Source organism: Myotis nattereri (assembly GCF_964212035.1).
Source record: "Myotis nattereri genome assembly, chromosome: 16".
Taxonomy (NCBI): domain Eukaryota; kingdom Metazoa; phylum Chordata; class Mammalia; order Chiroptera; family Vespertilionidae; genus Myotis; species Myotis nattereri.
The window spans coordinates 17,558,901-17,576,819 of record NC_138091.1 but is presented as its reverse complement, the minus strand read 5'-3'; the positions used below and the strand labels follow the sequence as shown (position 1 = coordinate 17,576,819).

At 44.7% G+C, this 17,919-nt stretch overlaps 1 protein-coding gene across 1 annotated transcript; it reads left to right on the top strand.

Moving 5' to 3' along the window:
• Positions 1–1,208: 1,208 nt before the first annotated feature.
• Positions 1,209–16,561, top strand: LOC308532873 (polyunsaturated fatty acid lipoxygenase ALOX12-like; the record flags this gene model as incomplete). The annotated part of the gene is made up of 14 exons (XM_081110537.1): positions 1,209–1,343; positions 1,875–2,076; positions 3,994–4,075; positions 4,182–4,304; positions 4,398–4,501; positions 4,757–4,917; positions 5,453–5,596; positions 6,245–6,454; positions 9,092–9,178; positions 9,409–9,578; positions 9,988–10,109; positions 15,856–15,956; positions 16,087–16,257; positions 16,382–16,561. 14 exons carry the CDS (start codon positions 1,209–1,211, stop codon positions 16,559–16,561), a joined length of 1,992 nt encoding a protein of 663 aa, XP_080966663.1.
• Positions 16,562–17,919: the final 1,358 nt, after the last annotated feature.

The window sequence follows — 17,919 nt, the reverse complement described above, 5'->3', positions numbered from 1 at the left end:
CTTCAGTGTTCTTGACAATTACATCCAACCTATTGGCAAAAATTTTTTAAATTATAGCTTTCTATGGTGGTGGAGATGCAGAGAAAAGGGCACTCTGGTACCATGCTGCAGCCTTTTGGGAAGCAATTTGACAATAATATACATTGTTGTACACTTATTGGCAAATTCATTGATTTTATACATCAAATATGTGTGGACTTTACATGTCAAGCATATCTCAAAATTGTGGTTTAAAAGGGATAGCCAATATACAATATATACAAGCATTTTCATGTGAAATCTCATTTCTGGGAATCTATCCTATAAATATGAGGGTACATAAGGGTATATATACAACAGTGTTCATTAAAGCACTCATCACAGTTTATACTGAAAACCATCAAGAGGGTAATCCTTCAAGCTTGAGAAGAGAGCAGAATTGTAAACTGTGAAAAGCAACTTCCAAGAAAATAAATGTGTAGTGTGACCATTTTTGTGGAAGAAATGACATAAACCATATGAAGAAATCTGATTAACAGAAAGAAATGGAGAAGCAGAAACAGTACATATTGACATTGGTTGTCTGTCTGAGATGGGTGTGTAGAGAGAAAACAAAAGGGAGAAAAGTAGTACATTAGCTACTCTAGGTGCATGGGCACCGAAAGTCTTACTACAGGAAATACTCTAATTATCCCTGACCTCTGAAGTGTTCCGCAAGAAGGGCTTTCTCTAGCCCACAATGGCAATCCCAGTGCCCCTTTGGCACACAGACTGGTAGGTGAATAGAAAGTGAGTACAGTTGCCCAGGGGCACCAAACACTGGAAGAAATAAAAGGGATTGGCACCCAGGACCCTTCAGAAAATGCTATTTAGTAGTACAACCAGGCAGGGGGTGTCGTTGGGGGGAATGAGAGCCTAGAAAGAAAACTCTGGTGGAATCTCCCTGCCCCTCTCCATCTCTTCCCCCGCCCAGGCTCAGCTCCTCATCTTCCTCTAGGCCCCATTCTCAGCACTTTGCTGAGAGGAGCAGCAGCCTTGCCCCCACCCTCTGGGCTAATCCCAGGTTCTGGTTTGTCTGGGGTGGGGCCCAATCCTGGAGTGGGCTGGCACACACAGTGCTGCTTTATTAAGCCCCGGACTTGTCCTGAGGCAGCAGGACGAAGCCTGGCCGCGGAATCTTTGGTAACAGTAACAGAACCTCTGCCACCCAGGCGAGCCCACCTGCTGCCATGGGCCGCTACCGCATCCAAGTGGCCACCGGGGCCTGGCTCTTCTCCGGGTCTTTCAACCGCGTGCAGCTGTGGCTGGTCGGGGAGCGCGGGGAGGCAGAGCTGGAGCTGCAGCTGAGGCCAGCGAGGGGCCAGGTGGGCACAGGAAGCAGGGACTCAGAACCTGGTAGGGCTGGGCTTGTGGCATGGGGGGGGGGGGGGGACACAGGATGCTTGGAGCCAGTGAGGGAGCCATCCATACTAGCTGGGACTTCCAGTGAGAAGGGCTTCATGCACCTGGGTGGGTGAGAGGTTCAGAGTCAGGGCCCAGCTGGGCTCACCTCCTTTCTCCCTCCCCTAGACCCTTGTCCACCCAACCTCCACTCCTTTCCTAAGTGACCCCATGCCAGAGTCACTATGGGATCAGGGTCAAAGGGGAGGGTCCTCCTAGAGCTCTGGCTCCGGTGCAGGTGATGGTGCTCAGTGCTCAAGTCACTGTGGCCTCATCGCGACTCCCTGGTCCTCCCGGTGCGATGGGGAGTTTGAGACCCACCGCGCGGGTGTTGGGAGGAGGCAATGCTGTCCCTGGAGGCCTTGTCCCCGGACTCCAGAGGGGACCCCGCGTCCCAGTAAAACGTCCTCTCCCGGGTCCCCGCTCCTAAGCCTCACCGGGTTCTGACCCCACAGGCGGAGGAGTTCGAACAGGACGTTCCCCAGGACTTGGGGCCACTGCAGTTCGTGAAGTTGCGCAAACACCACTCCCTGGTGGACGACGCCTGGTTCTGCGACCGCATCACCGTGCAGGGCCCAGGAGCCAAAGAGGAGGCCGCCTTCCCCTGCTACCGCTGGGTGCAGGGCGAGGGCGAGCTGACCCTGCCCGAGGGCACCGGTGAGGGGCCGCCTCGGGGAAGTGGGAGCAGGGCCCAGGGAGTAGTGCGGGAACGGGGGAAGGGGCTACTGGGGAATGCGGGGAGCACAGAGGAAGGTCTGAGGGATTTGAAAAAAGTGCGCGCTCAGCAGGTTACAGGAAAGGAGGGAAAGTTATACACAGAATGAAAAAGGCTGGAAGTGGGCCTGGACAGGGAAGTGAGTGATGTGTAGATCCCACCTCCCAAGAATGTGAGCAGAGGGAATGGGAGGTGCAGCCACGCTGGGAAACAGCAGAGACAAAGTAAAGCGGAAAGGAATCTCCGTGTGACTGGGAACAAGTCAGGGCAGGGACAGGTAAGGCTAGCACATGTGACCCCTGAGAGGAGGCAGGGAAGGGGAGCAATACATGATATGAAGATGAAGAGCTGCTTTGGCTGTGACAACATGAAAGACAACTGTGAGGGCAGGGAGCACTCTGACTGGGATAGGGATGAGTGAGCAGGGGCTATAGGGTATTTGTTGCTGTGGGACATGTGGAGGAGAGATCTGACTAAGAGAGAAAATTGAGAACAATGGCATGTAAGAATGGAGATTGATCAGCCATAAGAAAGATGAAATATTGGTGTTTGAGACAACATGGATGGATCTTGAGAGTATTATTAAAGGAAATATCAAAAGGAAAGGACTAGAAATATGCAATTTGATTCTTATGTGGGATATAAAACAAAAAGCAGCAAGTGAACAAACAAAACAAAAATACAAACTCATAGATACAGACAACAGAATGGTGGTTACCAGAGGGAAGACAAAGAGGGTCAAATACATGGTTACAGCAAACTCAGAGAATACAAATGTCATATTGTACATCTGAATTTTATATGATGTTATTAATCAATGTTATATCCCAATAAATTTAATAAAAAATGGAAACATGAAGTAGGTGTCTTTGAGGGACCATATAAGTACAAGTGAGAAGAGGACAAGTCAGGTTAACAAACATAAACCATGTGTTCGAACAGGGAAGTGACAGGTTCGAACCATGTGTTCAAACAGGGAAGATGGTGAGGCTAGGTGAGATGGAGTGAGGGAAAGGTAGCAACATGGAACGATTTGCTCCCTAAGACAGGTGAGATGGGATGGTTGAAGGGAGCACACATAGAATTTGTGTCTCAGGAATCAGGTGGCGGTAGGGACAAGGAAGAGCAGAGGGCGTATGTATAATGAATATGAATATGTCATTCGGAGGACAAGTGAAGGAGTAGAAAGGGGAAGGCCAATATAGATGAGATTAACAAAGGCAATCTATATATATAAAAGCCTAAGCAACTGTCTAATGGTTGGACCATCTGACCAGTAGCTTGATGCGCAATGACCACCAGGGGGCAGATGCTCCGACTGGTAACTATGACATGCACTGACCACTAGGGGGCAGACACTCAAAGCAGGAGCTGCCGAGGAGGGAGCCCGATTCCAGGGTGTGTCACTCGAGAAGCACCCTCTTGCAATCTGGGACCCCTCTGGCGATGTCGGAGAGTGGTTTTGGCCCAATCCTCACAGGCCAGGCTGAAGGACCCCACTGGTGCACAAATCTGTGCACCGGGCCTCTAGTATATAATAATATGAATATTGTGGATATGGCACGTGATTGAGGAGAAATTTCATAATCATCTATAGGCACAAGTAGTGGAATTTAATTTAAGGAACATGAAAGGGAAGAAAACATGGGATGTTGTTAAGAACAAACATGGGGTTGAAAGAGGTGAAATCACAAATAGGTTTTGGGTAAAGATACAATAAGTGACTTTGGGAATACATCAGGTGAGGTAGAGTCAGAGAAAAAGGCAAGAGTCTGATGCAATACAGTCAAGAATAAGAGATTAGATCAAGTCAGGGAGAGCACAAGTTGGATAAACAATGTGATCAAATGTTCTCCCAGCCCGCCTGGCAGGAGAGAGTACCTTGGACAAGTTCCAGAAGCATCGAGAGAAAGAACTGAAGGAAAGACAGCTGATCTACCGGTAACCACCCATCCATTGCTCTCCTGAATTTAACCACCTCTTCTCTGATCTTGCCACCATCATTGACTCCCTAATTCTTCCCTGAACTCTTTTCCCCATCTGCTAGTTGGGGCATCTGGAAGGAAGGGCTACCCCTGACAATAGCGGCGGACTCTGTGAAGGATCTGCCCCCAGATATGAAATTTCATGGTGAAAAGAGGCTGGACTATGAATGGACAGGGAAGACAGGGTGAGAAAAGATCCCAATGGAGTGGGTAGTGGTGGATCCCGTAACAGGCAGGATTTGGTGAGTTGACAGTGCCATCCTTGACATTTATCCTAGGGCACTGGAGATGGTCCTCAAACGTGTTTACACCCTCCTGAGCTCCTGGGACAGCCTAGAGGATTTTGATCAGATCTTCTGGGGCCCCAAGAGCACTCTTTGTGGTCAGTATTCCCATAGACCTTTGTAAATTCTTAATAGCGTGTTTTGTTGTCCCAAACTTCATACTCCATAGACCCTCATAAGTAGTTCCCAGATGAGAAGATAATATGCCTGGTCATTTCTCAGAGGCAACAAAAAGAAAAGATGAGCTGAATACAAAGTAATCATATGCCTGAATAGCTGTATTAAAACCTAAAGGAGAAGGACATCAGGTTGTGGTGAATATCCTCCCCTTACCCTCCACCCTTACCCCACAGAGAAGGTTCATCAGCGCTGGCAGGATGATGAGCTTTTTGGCTACCAGTTCCTCAATGGCGCCAACCCCATGCTGTTGAGACGCTCCACCTCTCTGCCCTCCCGGCTGGTGCTGCCCGCAGGGATGGAGGAGCTTCGGGCCCAGCTGGAGAAAGAACTCCAGGTACATCCCCAGCCCTCTGTTGTCTTCTCCTTGTCTGTGGGGGAAGGGATGTGTTGAAGGAGAAGGACCAGAGGTGAATCAGGGAAGGGAGTCTGTATTAATCCCCTGCCCCTATGTGCAGAGTCCTTTGCAGGAAAAACTTGCAGTTGATAAACTATGTAAAGGAAACTATGAGACTGGTGGGGGCCAGATAGAGGTAGCAGAAAAATAGGATATGATGAGGAAAGAGGCCTGGAAACCTTGACAAGGGGAAGCTTAGCATGCATGTGGTGCAAAGAAATTGGTCAAGTATGGCCTTAAAACCACCACTGCCACAAGGAATTAACATGTCCCTGGTGAAGACTCCTCTCATTTTGCCTCTTTCCTCACTGTCCACTGAGATGACTTGGACTAATTGTTCTGGGTGCCTCCTTCCTTTCTGCCACTAGGACTCTGATATTGATGTAGGATAATTGCAAGAAATGAGACTGAATGTTATCACATTTCTTCCCCTTGGTGCTGGCCCTCTGGAGTAGACTTTGAACTTTCCCCCCAGAACGGTTCCCTATTTGAAGCTGACTTTATCCTGCTGGATGGAATTCCAGCCAATGTGATCCAAGGAGAGAAGCAGTACCTGGCTGCCCCCCTTGTCATGCTGAAGATGGAACCCAGTGGGAAGCTGCTACCCATGGTCATCCAGGTGAGATATTTTGTAAATCCTCTTCCCAACACTGCTCTCCCTTCACCCCAACCACTGCCCAGGGACAAAGACAGCCACCTCTTGTCCCCGCTCCTCTGTCTCACTCAGTGAGATCTGTTGTTGTCTCCAGTCTTCCCTTCTAACCTTGCAGCTTTCTCACTACCCACCTGAAATTGCCTTGAGAGTCAGAATGGTCTCTGTTGGTATTCACCCTAAGCCTACTCGATCTCTTTCTGACCTTTGAATCTGTAGAATATCCTTTCTTTCTTGGACATATTTTCTCCCTTGTTTTTAATGCATTTCCCCTCTTACTATTCTCATCAATTAATTGATGAGAATTGTCAAGTATCTCACACATCCAGCTTCTCCTTCCTACTCTACCATCCTAACTCACACTTTCATCAGGTTTCTCCCAAACCCTGTTATGGCCATACTGAACTCTCCCCTTTCTAATTCCTCCTATTTGAACCTGACCATTACGGTACTCACACTTCCCCACAGCTAGTGAGAGGATGAGTGGAAGGGTTCTCCTTCCTCCTATAGCCCTCTGCATGACAATAATATTAGTCATCAGTTTCCCCCAGAATACTGAGCATGGTGTATAACATATGATGAGGTCAATGAATGCTTAGCTCCTCTTTATTGCAGATCCAGCCTCCCAATGCCAGCTGCCCCATCCCACCACTGTTCCTGCCCTCAGACCCTCCACTTGCCTGGCTCCTGGCAAAGACCTGGGTCCGAAGTTCAGATTTCCAACTGCACCAGTTACAATATCACTTTCTGAACACTCATCTGCTGGCTGAGGTCATCGCTGTGGCCACCATGAGGTACCTCCCAGGACTGCACCCTGTCTTCAAGGTACATACTCTGTCCCATATTGCTCACAAGGAAACATGTGAAACAGTACAACAGTTATCCAAGATTTTAAAAGCCTAAGCCATCTGGCTAGGAATATATAACAAACCTGCTTTGCAATAATCAAGCACTGATATGGTATCAGCAAAGAATCTTCATAGACAGGAAGGGACAGGAGAGAGATAACTACAGCAACACCTTGAATCTTGTGGTTATATTTTCATGTTTACATTTTTTTAATTTTATGCCAATTATAGATTCACATGCAGTTATAAGAAATAATACATGATCTATCCTATTCAATCAAGTTCTTTAGCAGTTTTATACACATATTGCAAGTCAATTCTCTGAAATTCTCCAGCAATGGGTCTGGAGGAGAGTAGGAATATAGTTTGTTAAACCCACATGTCGCCATTTTGCCAGGAAGACAAGTGGTAGACATAACAAACAGTCAAAGAATCACATCTGAGAATAGAGGTGGGAATCAAAAGAAACAGCTATAAACTCTATAGTATTGGTGGAGAATGTTCTACTGCAACCAAATGTTATGAGGTGCACAAAATTAAAGGGCAAGGATAGCAGCCTGGCTGGTCACTGACATCTACCCAAGAGTGAGGAAACTAAAGATGTACATTAGTATGGCAGTGACAGGGATGGAAGGGAGGAGACTGCCTGTGTCATGCCTGTATATTATTGGAGAGAAAGGTCAGAGGCCTCAGCACTGCCAGACGTAGGAGCTCACAAAGTGAACACTGTTGGAATGACCAAGAAATACTGTGATGTTATAAACAGCGAGTTCAGTGTCTATTGCTAGGCAGAAGGCAGCAAAACAAGGCTTGTGCTTACCTTACAATTGTTTTCCAAATCTCAATGGCACTTTGATACAGGGAACAGGGCAGAGCAGGGGGCAAAAATCTATAAGTCTATGAAGCGGAGCAGTGATCATAAAGAGTGTAATTAGGAAAAGAAGCCAGTTTGGAGGCAAAGATTAGGTATTGAGCTTTAGATACAAAGTTTGAAGTGTTGGTAAGATACGCAAATGAGTATTTGACAAGCAGAAAAACTGATCTGTAATGTCTCTGGGAGTTCCAATGCCAACACTCCTTGGGCTGTGGTTGTTCGAGGTTCTAGGGTGAGATAAAATAGTTACTAATGTAGTTCATGGGCTTTCAGATTTGATAACATCATCACCATCTCCCTCCTAGCTTGAATCACTTATTCCCACTTTTACACTTCAAAATACCCTTTTAATTCATAAGCTCCCCTCCACAGCCATATTCCCTCACCATAGCAACTCCATCCCATGGCAGACAGTCTTGTTGGAACTCCCAGGAGGGCTAAGCCTGCAGAAGTTACCAAGGTTACCTGTGCAGGCTCTGGATTAACTGCTTGGGTCGGAAGCCTGAATCCTGGTCTCAGTACTCACCAGATGTGTGTTGATGAGGATAGCGATCTGCATTGTTGGGTTGTTAAGGCATTACAGACTAAATGCTAGAAAAATGTCTGTTTTCTGCCATTACTTTGGTTATCATCATCATTTCTGTCATTGCTGTTAGGAACTCTGTTCTGGGTTCTTTGCTCCTCACTGTGGTCTTAGTGTTTTCTGTGACACCAGCATCTCTCCATGAACTTTCTGAAAAGAACAACATGAGCTCCTTTGATATCTTGGTATCAGCAGTATCACTTGTGTCCTTCCTTTATTCCAGCATCATAAAACTCTGATCAATACTCAAACAGTCTAAATCCTGTATATCAACCAGGAGGAAATGAAATAAAATTCATCTAAGATAAAAAGAATATGTTAGTTGTACTTTTCAATAGCTAAAAATAGAAGGAAAGAGAGGACAATTAGGAATGGGTACAGATTTGATGACAACCCATTTGCTGCTTAAGCAGGGAGCTTGATATCATTTCTAAAATTCTGACTGAAGATACTCTTTTTCCAAAAGAATCCAAGAGTAAAACAATGAGCAGTTGGAGGGAGAGCTTTGAAATTGAGCAGAGAGGCTAGTTTAAGGAATGAGAAGATGTGAATGAAAGAGGAAGCATGAAATGATATTGAAAGCTAAGGGGTAGCTTCTAAACCAGTGGTTCTCAACCGTGGCTGCGCATTAAAATTACCTGGAAATCTTTTTAAAATCCTGATTTCTGGGCCTTATGAATGAATGCAGCCAAGGTTGAGAACCACTGTTCTAAACGGACAACTGCATTCAAGGTGGATACAATAAAGGTAATGATAATACCTCCTAATCAATGCTTCTGTGTGCCAGGCACTGAACTAAACACTCTTTATATATTACTCATATAATTACCACCACAGCACCTGACTTAGGAGACCTATTATCATCTTTGTTGACAGATGAGAAAATTGACAGATGAGATACTTGAACAAGTACCAAAGTGAGTAGTTAAGCCTGGACTCAAGCCCAGGTCATTCTAGCTCCACAGCCCCACTCACAGTACAGTCATGGAGAGCATGAGAGTTAGTGATCATAGCAGCAGGAGACCAGCCTACAAAGGCACTGGCAGGGAGGAAAGCATCAAGAGGAGAGAATGTCCCCAGACTGAGTGCCATTCCCTACAAGGAAGGACCCAAGCATGGACTCCAATAACTACCTTTCTCTAATCTTCTTCATCCAGCTCCTGATCCCACACACCCGCTACACCATGGAGGTTAACACCCGAGCACGGACACAACTCAACTCAGATAGTGGAATATTTAGTCAGGTAAAGAGGAAATGAGGGCATGGGGCTGCCTAATCTTTCATCTCTCTACAACCTCCTGCCATCTTCACAGTCTCACACCACCTGGTATGAATGTCCTGATCCTTAAACCCATGAGCCTGTTCGTTTTATACTTTCAATTTTGTAAACCCCACTGTGAACCCCTTATATACTATGTCAAGATTGTCAGCTCTTCTTTTATCACTCAAGACCTGTCAACTCTCAAATTCCAGGCAGTGAGCACAGGTGGAGGGCCCCATGTGCAGTTGCTCCATCAGGCCTTGGCTCAGCTGACCTACCGCTCCCTCTGTGCTCCTGAAGATCTGGCTGACCGGGGCCTGCTGGGAATCCCAAGTGCTCTCTATGCCCATGATGCTTTACGGCTCTGGGAGATCATTGCCAGGTGGGTAAGAGTGGGAGCTGAGAAATGGATGGCCATTGGGGAGAGGGAGGGTGGGTCTCTGTTTTGAGGTCAGTATGAGGCAAAAGAAACATGTCTGAAAAGTAGAATAAAGGAAGAGCCTAGCTTGGGGAATCTGGGAATGGGGAGATGGGGATCTGGAAGAACTTGGGTTTTATTAGAAAGAATGGTTATTAATCATGTATAGGGAACGCTTAAAACTAATGTCTCACATTTCCTTTCTAAACTAGTGTGTAGAAAAAGGTTGGGGATGTCCCAAAAGGAAAGTCTTGTAAGATGTGCCCCCAGATACAATGAAAGTCAGTTGGACAGAAGCCACAGAAAAGGATTAAATGTCATAGGCTACAGCCTTGTACTCTCAAGGAGCTCAGCTCCTTTCTCCTCTTGGCAGGTACGTGGAAGGGATCATCCACCTCTTCTACCACAGGGATGACGTCGTGAGAGGGGACCCTGAGCTGCAGGCCTGGTGTCGGGAGATCACTGAGGTGGGGCTGTGCCAGGCCCAGGACCGAGGTGAGAACTAGGCCGAGAGAAGGAAGTTGTTCAGACACTCTGCCCAGAGCCCCTTGTCAGCCTTGCAGACACTCTGCCCAGAGCCCCTTGTCAGCCTTGCCCTTCCGGGGACATGATCCCAATCTCTCATCACCCTCTCGCCCTCCACACATGAAGCATATGAATACCATTCCCACCTCCTAAGTACTAAGACAGTCCTACAAACCCAAGGATTGTCCTCCCCAGAGACCCTGATCATCAGCCTTTATGTCCATCTCCCATTCCTGCCACAGATGCCCTGAATCTTCCACAGCAGAGAGCCCAGTGGGTCCAGAACCATGACCAGCGGGGGATCTGCCCAGGCCCTGCTTGTGCTCTCTGAAGCTCTTCCTAAGAATATAAGTGGGGGAAATTTTCCCACCAAAATCCATGATGACCCTCTCTGGATTTCCCTCCCTTCTCCTCTTGCCTGCTACTGTCCACCACACACAGAGGGTCCAGACACATGCAACACTACCACAGTGGAAGGTCATTTCTAGGTGCAAATTAAATATCGGCTTTCTCTGCCCAGTTCATTCCTTCGCTAGGATCTACCTTTAGTTCTCCCATTTCACATTTTAATCTATGATGAAGAAATAGCTTTTATTGTGCTTTGCCTAGTTTCATCATCCTCTCTCTTGCACATATGGGCCAGCCCGGTCTGTTTTAAATTGTCCTTCAGGCCCTGCGCCCACATACTTCACACCAACACCTTGATTCCCATCCTCAGCCTGTGGGACAAGTATGAACATTTACTGGGAAGCTATTATGGCCTGGACATGAAAATACAAGGTTTAATATACCAATGCCAGACCCTTGGAGGATCTGGGCAACACCCCCACCGCCCTGACCCTTTCAGGACCAAATGTTCTCTCATACTTTTCAATTCTGTTCTTCAAGCATCCCATGTCCCAAAAGATGCTTCTTCCTCTCCCTGGCCATCCTCTCCCCATGACATATTTACCTTAAGCGTTTACAAAATACAGTCATTTACACTTTAATCTCTGATTCCTCCATCTCACTCCCTCAACTTTCAATGTCCTTTCTGCCCTATTGTTCCCATGTTATTCTCATTAAAGGCCACACACTACTATTTGTTTCTAAAGTACTGGTTTCTGCCTCTTTCCTTCTATGTGACCTGAGCCATCCACTAGGTCTCTTTCACTTTGACTTTTAGTTTCCTTAAAGGTAAAATGGGCAAAATATTCGGCAACCATTCTCACTTAGTACCTGACAGAATGTTTGAGCCCCAGTGATATAATGTGTGACAGTACTGAAGCCTGCATAGTACATAGTGTTAGATGAGTTTAATCATATGCTCCACCCCACACAAAAATACCTCCGCAATATGAGCAGCATGTGAAATAGGAGAGCCCAGACTCTGCCATGGGGTAGATGACCTTGGTCAGGCATCAAACTCCATGACCCCATCTCATTGCATTCATCATGTTTATTTATTCTGCAGTTTTGATACTTTGACATCTTGGAGTCTTGCTGACCCAGAAGGCACCACTCTTCCCAGGACCAGCTAATTCTCAGATATAGGAAACCACTCCCCTGGAAGTGTGCTTTTCATATGCCGGAAGTCCCAACCACCACCTGTATTGAGCTCTTACACTCTGGGCTCCTATTCCCCTGGCCTAATCACCTTGGGCCAGGTACCAGCCTAGGGACAGCTACCACACTCCAGAGCCCACTGGAATTATTGCAACTAGCCTGTCCTAAACCTGCTTATTCTGCCTTGCTTGTTCCTTCTCATGGAAACCATGACAAAGGCTCCTGCTACCTTTTCCCCTCACCCCTCTGCCTCTTGACCAACCCTGGTCCTCCCAGTGTGGTCCCCTGTGGTGTGGCAGGTATCTGTGAGTATAACACATATCTTTTCCATGGCAGTTATCTCCTGACCTGTTGGTCTCAGCACAGCTGAATAATAATAGAAACTATATTTTAAGACACTTGCCTGTATATTGAGTGGAATGGATAGCTGACTTTCACACCCTTCCTGTATTTTAACTGAAAGAATTACTTCTCTTTCTCTGCACCATTTCCCAGCTATCTATAAGCACTGAACTGCTTTTGGAGAGATAGCAATTGTTGAAATACAACAAACTTAGGGAAAGGTCCATACTCATAGGTGTATAACTTAGTGATGTATTACTACAGTGACACACCTGTATAATTAGCATGAAGATTAAGAATCAGAACTTTTCCAGCTCCCTCAGAAAGCCCCTTGTGTACTCTCTTCCAGTCTATCCACATGAAGATAAATATTATCTTGACTTGTATGTTGGCTAGTTTTACTTGTTTTGACCTTTCACAGATGGAAATACAAGCATGCACACTATGTTTGATATTTACCTACTTCATTGCATGTAGCATGTAGTTTGTTGATCATCATTGTGGGCACCTCCATTTTATGACTATGGCACCATTTATTTTTCCTTTTTGCTACTGATGGATATTAGTATTGTTTCCAGCTTGGGGCGATCAATATTAGTGCTGTTGTGAACAGTTGTGTGTGTGTTTTCCTGTGGACTTGATGGACTTAAATTATGCAAAAATTAGCTTCAGTAGTTATTGACCCTTTTCCCAAAGTGGTTGTACTGGTTTTCACTTCGTTCAGCAGAGTTTCAGTTATAGTTGCTCTATATAGTCTTAAATACATGAAAAAGATATTTCTATCTTTTTTACTTTGGCCGTTTTGGTGCGTACGTAGATCTGTCATATTGTGAGTTTAAGTTGCCTTTTCCTGAAGACTAGTTGCTCTGAATACTTTTTCCTTGGTTTAATAGTCATCCAGAATATCCTCCTTTATGAGGTGCCTGTTAAAATCTTTACCCTTATACCTCTAGGGTTGTAACCTTTATCTTGTGAGTTTTTAAAATTGATATATTTTATAATTGATATATTTTATAATTGATATATATTATTAATTTCAGATGTACAAAATAATGATTCAATATTTGTATGTATTGTGAAATGATCACCACAGTAAGTTTAGTTAATATCCAACACCACACATAGCTACACAATGTTTTCCTTTAATGAGAACTTTTATGATCTACCCTTTTAGGAACTTTCAAATATACAATACAGTATTAGTAACTATAGCCACCATGTTGTACATTACATAATAGCCATGCTGTACATTACATCCCATGACTTATCCTATATAATAAAACCCTAATATGCAAATTGGCCAAATGGCAGAATGATTGGTCATTATGACACATACTGACCACCAGGAGGAAGATGCTCAATGCAGGAGCTGCCCCCTGTGGTCAGTGTGCTCCCACAAGGGGAGCGCCACTCAACCAGAAGCCAGGCTCACCAGTGGGATCATGGCTGGCTAGCACAGTGGCAGTGGCAAGAGCCTCTCCCACCTCTGCAGCAGCGCTAAGGACCTCTCAGGGGATGTCCGACTGCCGGCTTAGGCCCACTCCCTGCGGGCAGTCAAACATCCCCCAAGGGGTCCCGGACTGCAAAAGGGCTCAGGCCAGGCTGAGGGACCTCCTCCCCTTCAGTGCACAAATGTTGTGCACTGGGCCTCTAGTTTATTTTATAACTGGAAGTTTGTAACTTTTGACCACATTCACCCATTTCACCCACTCTTACCTCCACCTCTGGAACTACCAATCTGTTCTCTGTATCTATGATCTCAGGGTCTTTTTCCTTTTTTTTTAATTCCACATATAAGTGGGACCATATAATATTTAACTTTCTCAGTCTACTTATTTCACTTAGCATCATGTCATCCCATGGTCCATCCCTGTTGTCACAAATGGCAAGAATTCCTTCTTTTTTATGGCTGAATAATATTTGAATATATATTTAACTTGTTTATTTATTCATCCATTGATGAACACTTAGGTTGCTTCCATGTCTTTTTTTAAAAAGATTTTTATTTATTTTTAGAGAGTAGCGAGAGGGAGAAACATTGATGTTAGATAGGAACACGTCTATTGAACGGTTGCCTCTTGTACACCCCCTACCGCGTATTGAGCCCACAATCCATAACCTGGGCATGTGCCCTGACAAGGAATTGAACTTGCAACCTTTCGTTGCACAGGATGATGCCCAACCAACTGAGCCACACGGGCCAGTTGCTGCCATGTCTTGGCTATGGTAAATAATGCTGCAATGAACATGGGGTCCAGCTATATTTTCAAGTCAATGCTTCATTTCCTTTGGATAAATACCCAGAAATGGATTTGCTGGATCATATGGTAATTCTATTTTTAATATTTTGAAGAATCTTCGTACTGGTTTCCATAGTGGCTTCACCACTTTCCACTAACAGTACACAAGGCTTCTATTCTCCACAGCCTCACCAATACTTGGTATTCCTTGTCTTTTGATAATAGCCATCCTAACAGATGTGAGGTAGCATCTCATTATATTTCCCTGTTAAAAGTGATGTTGAGCACTTTTTCATGTAACTGTTGGCCACCTGTGTATCTTTGGAAAAATGTTTATTCAGAGCTTCTGTCCACCTTTTAATAGGAATCTGGTTTATTTTGCTACTGAGTTGTATGAGTTCTTTATATATTTTGGCTATTAACCCCTTATTAGATATGTGATTTGCTAATATTTTCTCCCATTCAGCATGCTGCCTTTTTATTTTGTTGGTGGTGTCCTTTGCTGTGCAGAAGATCTTTAGCCTGATGTAGTTCCCTTTGTTTATTTTTGCTTTTGTTGCCTTGGCTTTTGCAAATCCAAAATATTATCACCAAGACTGATGTCAAGGAGTTTACACCTATGTTTTCTTCTAGGAGAATTATGGTTTCAGTACTTTAATCCATTTGTCCTTAATTTGTGTGTGTGGTATAAGATAGCAGTCCAGTTTCACTCTTTTGCATGTGGCTGCCAGTTTTCCCAGCAACATTTATTGAAGAGACTGTCCTTTCCCCATTGTATATTCTTGCCTCCTCTTTTGACTCTTTGTTCAGTTCCATTGATCTATGTGTCTGTTAAATGCCAATACCATGCTGTTTCGACTATTTTTTCTTCGTTATATAATTTGACATCAGAAAGCAGAATAAGGATGCCTTGAACTCTGTTCTTTCTAAGATTTCTGTGGCTATTTGGGGCCCTTACTGATTCCAACCTAATGATTTATTCTATTTCTTTAAAAAATGCAATTGGAGCCCTAACCGGTTTGGCTCAGTGGATAGAGCATCGGCCTGCGGACTCAAGGGTCCCAGGTTCGATTCCAGCAGGGGCATGTGCCTTGGTTGCCAGCACATACCCAGTAGGGAGTGTGCAGGAGGCAGCTGATCAATGTTTCTCTCTCATCGATGTTTCTAACTCTCTATCCCTCTCTCGTCCTCTCTGTAAAAAATCAATAAAATATATAAACAAATAAAAATTAAATAAAAATAAAAAATGCAATTGGAATTACACAGGGATTGCATTGAATATGCAGATTGCCTTGGGTAGTATAGACATTTTAACAATATTAATTCTTCCAATCCATGATAATAGAATATATATCCATTTATTTGTCTTCAATTTCTTTAATCAGTGTCTTATGGTTTGCAATGCACAGGTATTTCACCTTCTTGGTCCAATATAAGCTATTCTTTTGGATGCAGCATTATTTTACATGAATTAATGAATGAATGAATGCTCACTAATTCTAACATTTGGGTATCTCCAGACATTAGCACTTATTTCCTTATCTTTTTCAGGAATTGCATTTTCTAAACTTTGGTATTTCTTCTTCTAGGTTTTCCTGTCTCCTTCCAGTCTCGGGCTCAGCTCTGCCATTTCCTTACCATGTGCATTTTCAGATGCACTGCCCAGCATGCAGCAGTCAACTTCAGTCAGGTATGGACAACGGAAAGCCTGGGTGCCTGAGGGAAAGTGCCTGGTCTAGGGTATGCTCTAAGGAAAGAGTCGGGAGCCAGAGCCCTGCATATCAGAGTGCTTGGTTGACTCCAGATTCTTCCCCCCTCAGCATGACTGGTTGTTCTGGGTCCTTAATGCCCCATGCACAATGCGGATGCCCCCTCCTACCACCAAGGAAGATGTGACAATGGCCACACTGATGGGCTCACTCCCAGATGTCCGGCAGAGCTGTCTTCAGATGCTTTTCGTGAGGCAAGTGGGCCGGCAGCAGCCAGACATGGTGAGAGTGGATTTGGGGAACTCTGGGGCAGTGATAACAGAAAAGAAATTGCAGAGTGTGGGGCTGGGCTCTGGTCCCTGTGTCTTGAAACTAGAAGCTGATCAATCCTTCTTTTCTGCTTCAGGTACCCCTGGGGTATCACACAGAAGAACATTTCTCAGGCCCTGAGCCCAAGGCTATTTTAAGACAATTTCAAGCAGATCTGGACAACCTGGAAAGGGAGATAGTGGCCCGGAATGAGCAGCTAGACCTTCCCTATGAATACCTGAAGCCGAGCTGCATAGAGAGCAGTGTTGCTATCTGAGCCCCAGTAAATGGCCTTTCATAGGCCACAGGCCAATACTAGGGTTAACATTTTCCTTTTGAGTTTTACGTTTTCCTGGATCTGAGTTGCTATGGTTCTATTTTCTTTTCCATCTGAGTGTCCTCCCTGAATATATCACTAGCCTGAGGCACTGCACCATTTCTAAATCATCTACAGTAGTCGGCAAAGTGCGGCTCGCGAGTCACATGCGGCTCTTTGGCCCCTTGAGTGTGGCTCTTCAACAAAATACTGACTTCTGCGCATGGGCCAGGAAGTTTCAATTGCACTGTACGTGCGCGCCCACACGTGGTATTTTGTGGAAGAGCCACACTCAAGGGGCCAAAGAGCCGCATGTGGCTCGCGAGCCGCAGTTTGCCGACCACTGATAACAGAATGATCTTTAACTTAAAAACACATTCCTTATGTAGCTTTCTCCTATCTCTGGAAAATTTGTCCTTTTCTATTTATTATATAATCATTTGGAAATAGATTTATTAATATAGTGTGAGATTAATGTTCAATTCTATTTTCTTTTGTAGAAATCTATTATATCAGCACAGTTTATTTAAGAGCTCATCCTCTCTCACTGATCTATTATGCTAGTATAAATCACATTGCCATATCTGAATGGGAGTATTTTTGAGTTTCTTAGTCTATATATTCATTAATATGTTTGTCTTACACTGTACTACACTAACATAATTACAACTATAAAATTAAAATAACATACTATTTCATAATATATATTCATTAAATTTGTCTTAGAGGTGACAGTTTTTCTTTGACTTCTGATCTTTCATGTAAAATTAAAATCAGCTTGTTATTCTCCAATAAAGTCTACTGTGATCTCGGTGTGTTAATGCACTGCATCTAATGAAGTTTTTAATTTTAAACCAACTTTGCATTCTTGAGATATATCCAATTTGCCATTTTATATATTGTTAAATTCTGTTATATTTTCACAGGCTTGGGAAGAACCAGGCACCTTTTCTAACTATCCAATCAACTTCCCCATCCTTTCTGGGGTTCCACTGGTTTCCCCCTCTAACCAATCCATTTTCTAGATCCTCTGAGGTTCTGTGTCCCTTATCCAATCCAATCACTTTCCCAGTCTAGGTACCTCCCTTTATGGTCTCTATCATAGCTCCTACTAGCATGACTCACAGTAGAAGCACCACCCCGTGCCATCTTGGCTTCTACTGGACATGCACCCATCAAAGGAATTTCTCCTTTATTGTTTACTAGAGGCGCAGTGCACGAAATTTGGGGTCCTAGGCCTGGCTGGCAATCAAGGCTGATCAGGGCATTCTGGCTGCTGGCCAGGGCCTTCCTGCCAGCTGCCAGCTGCCAGCTGCTGG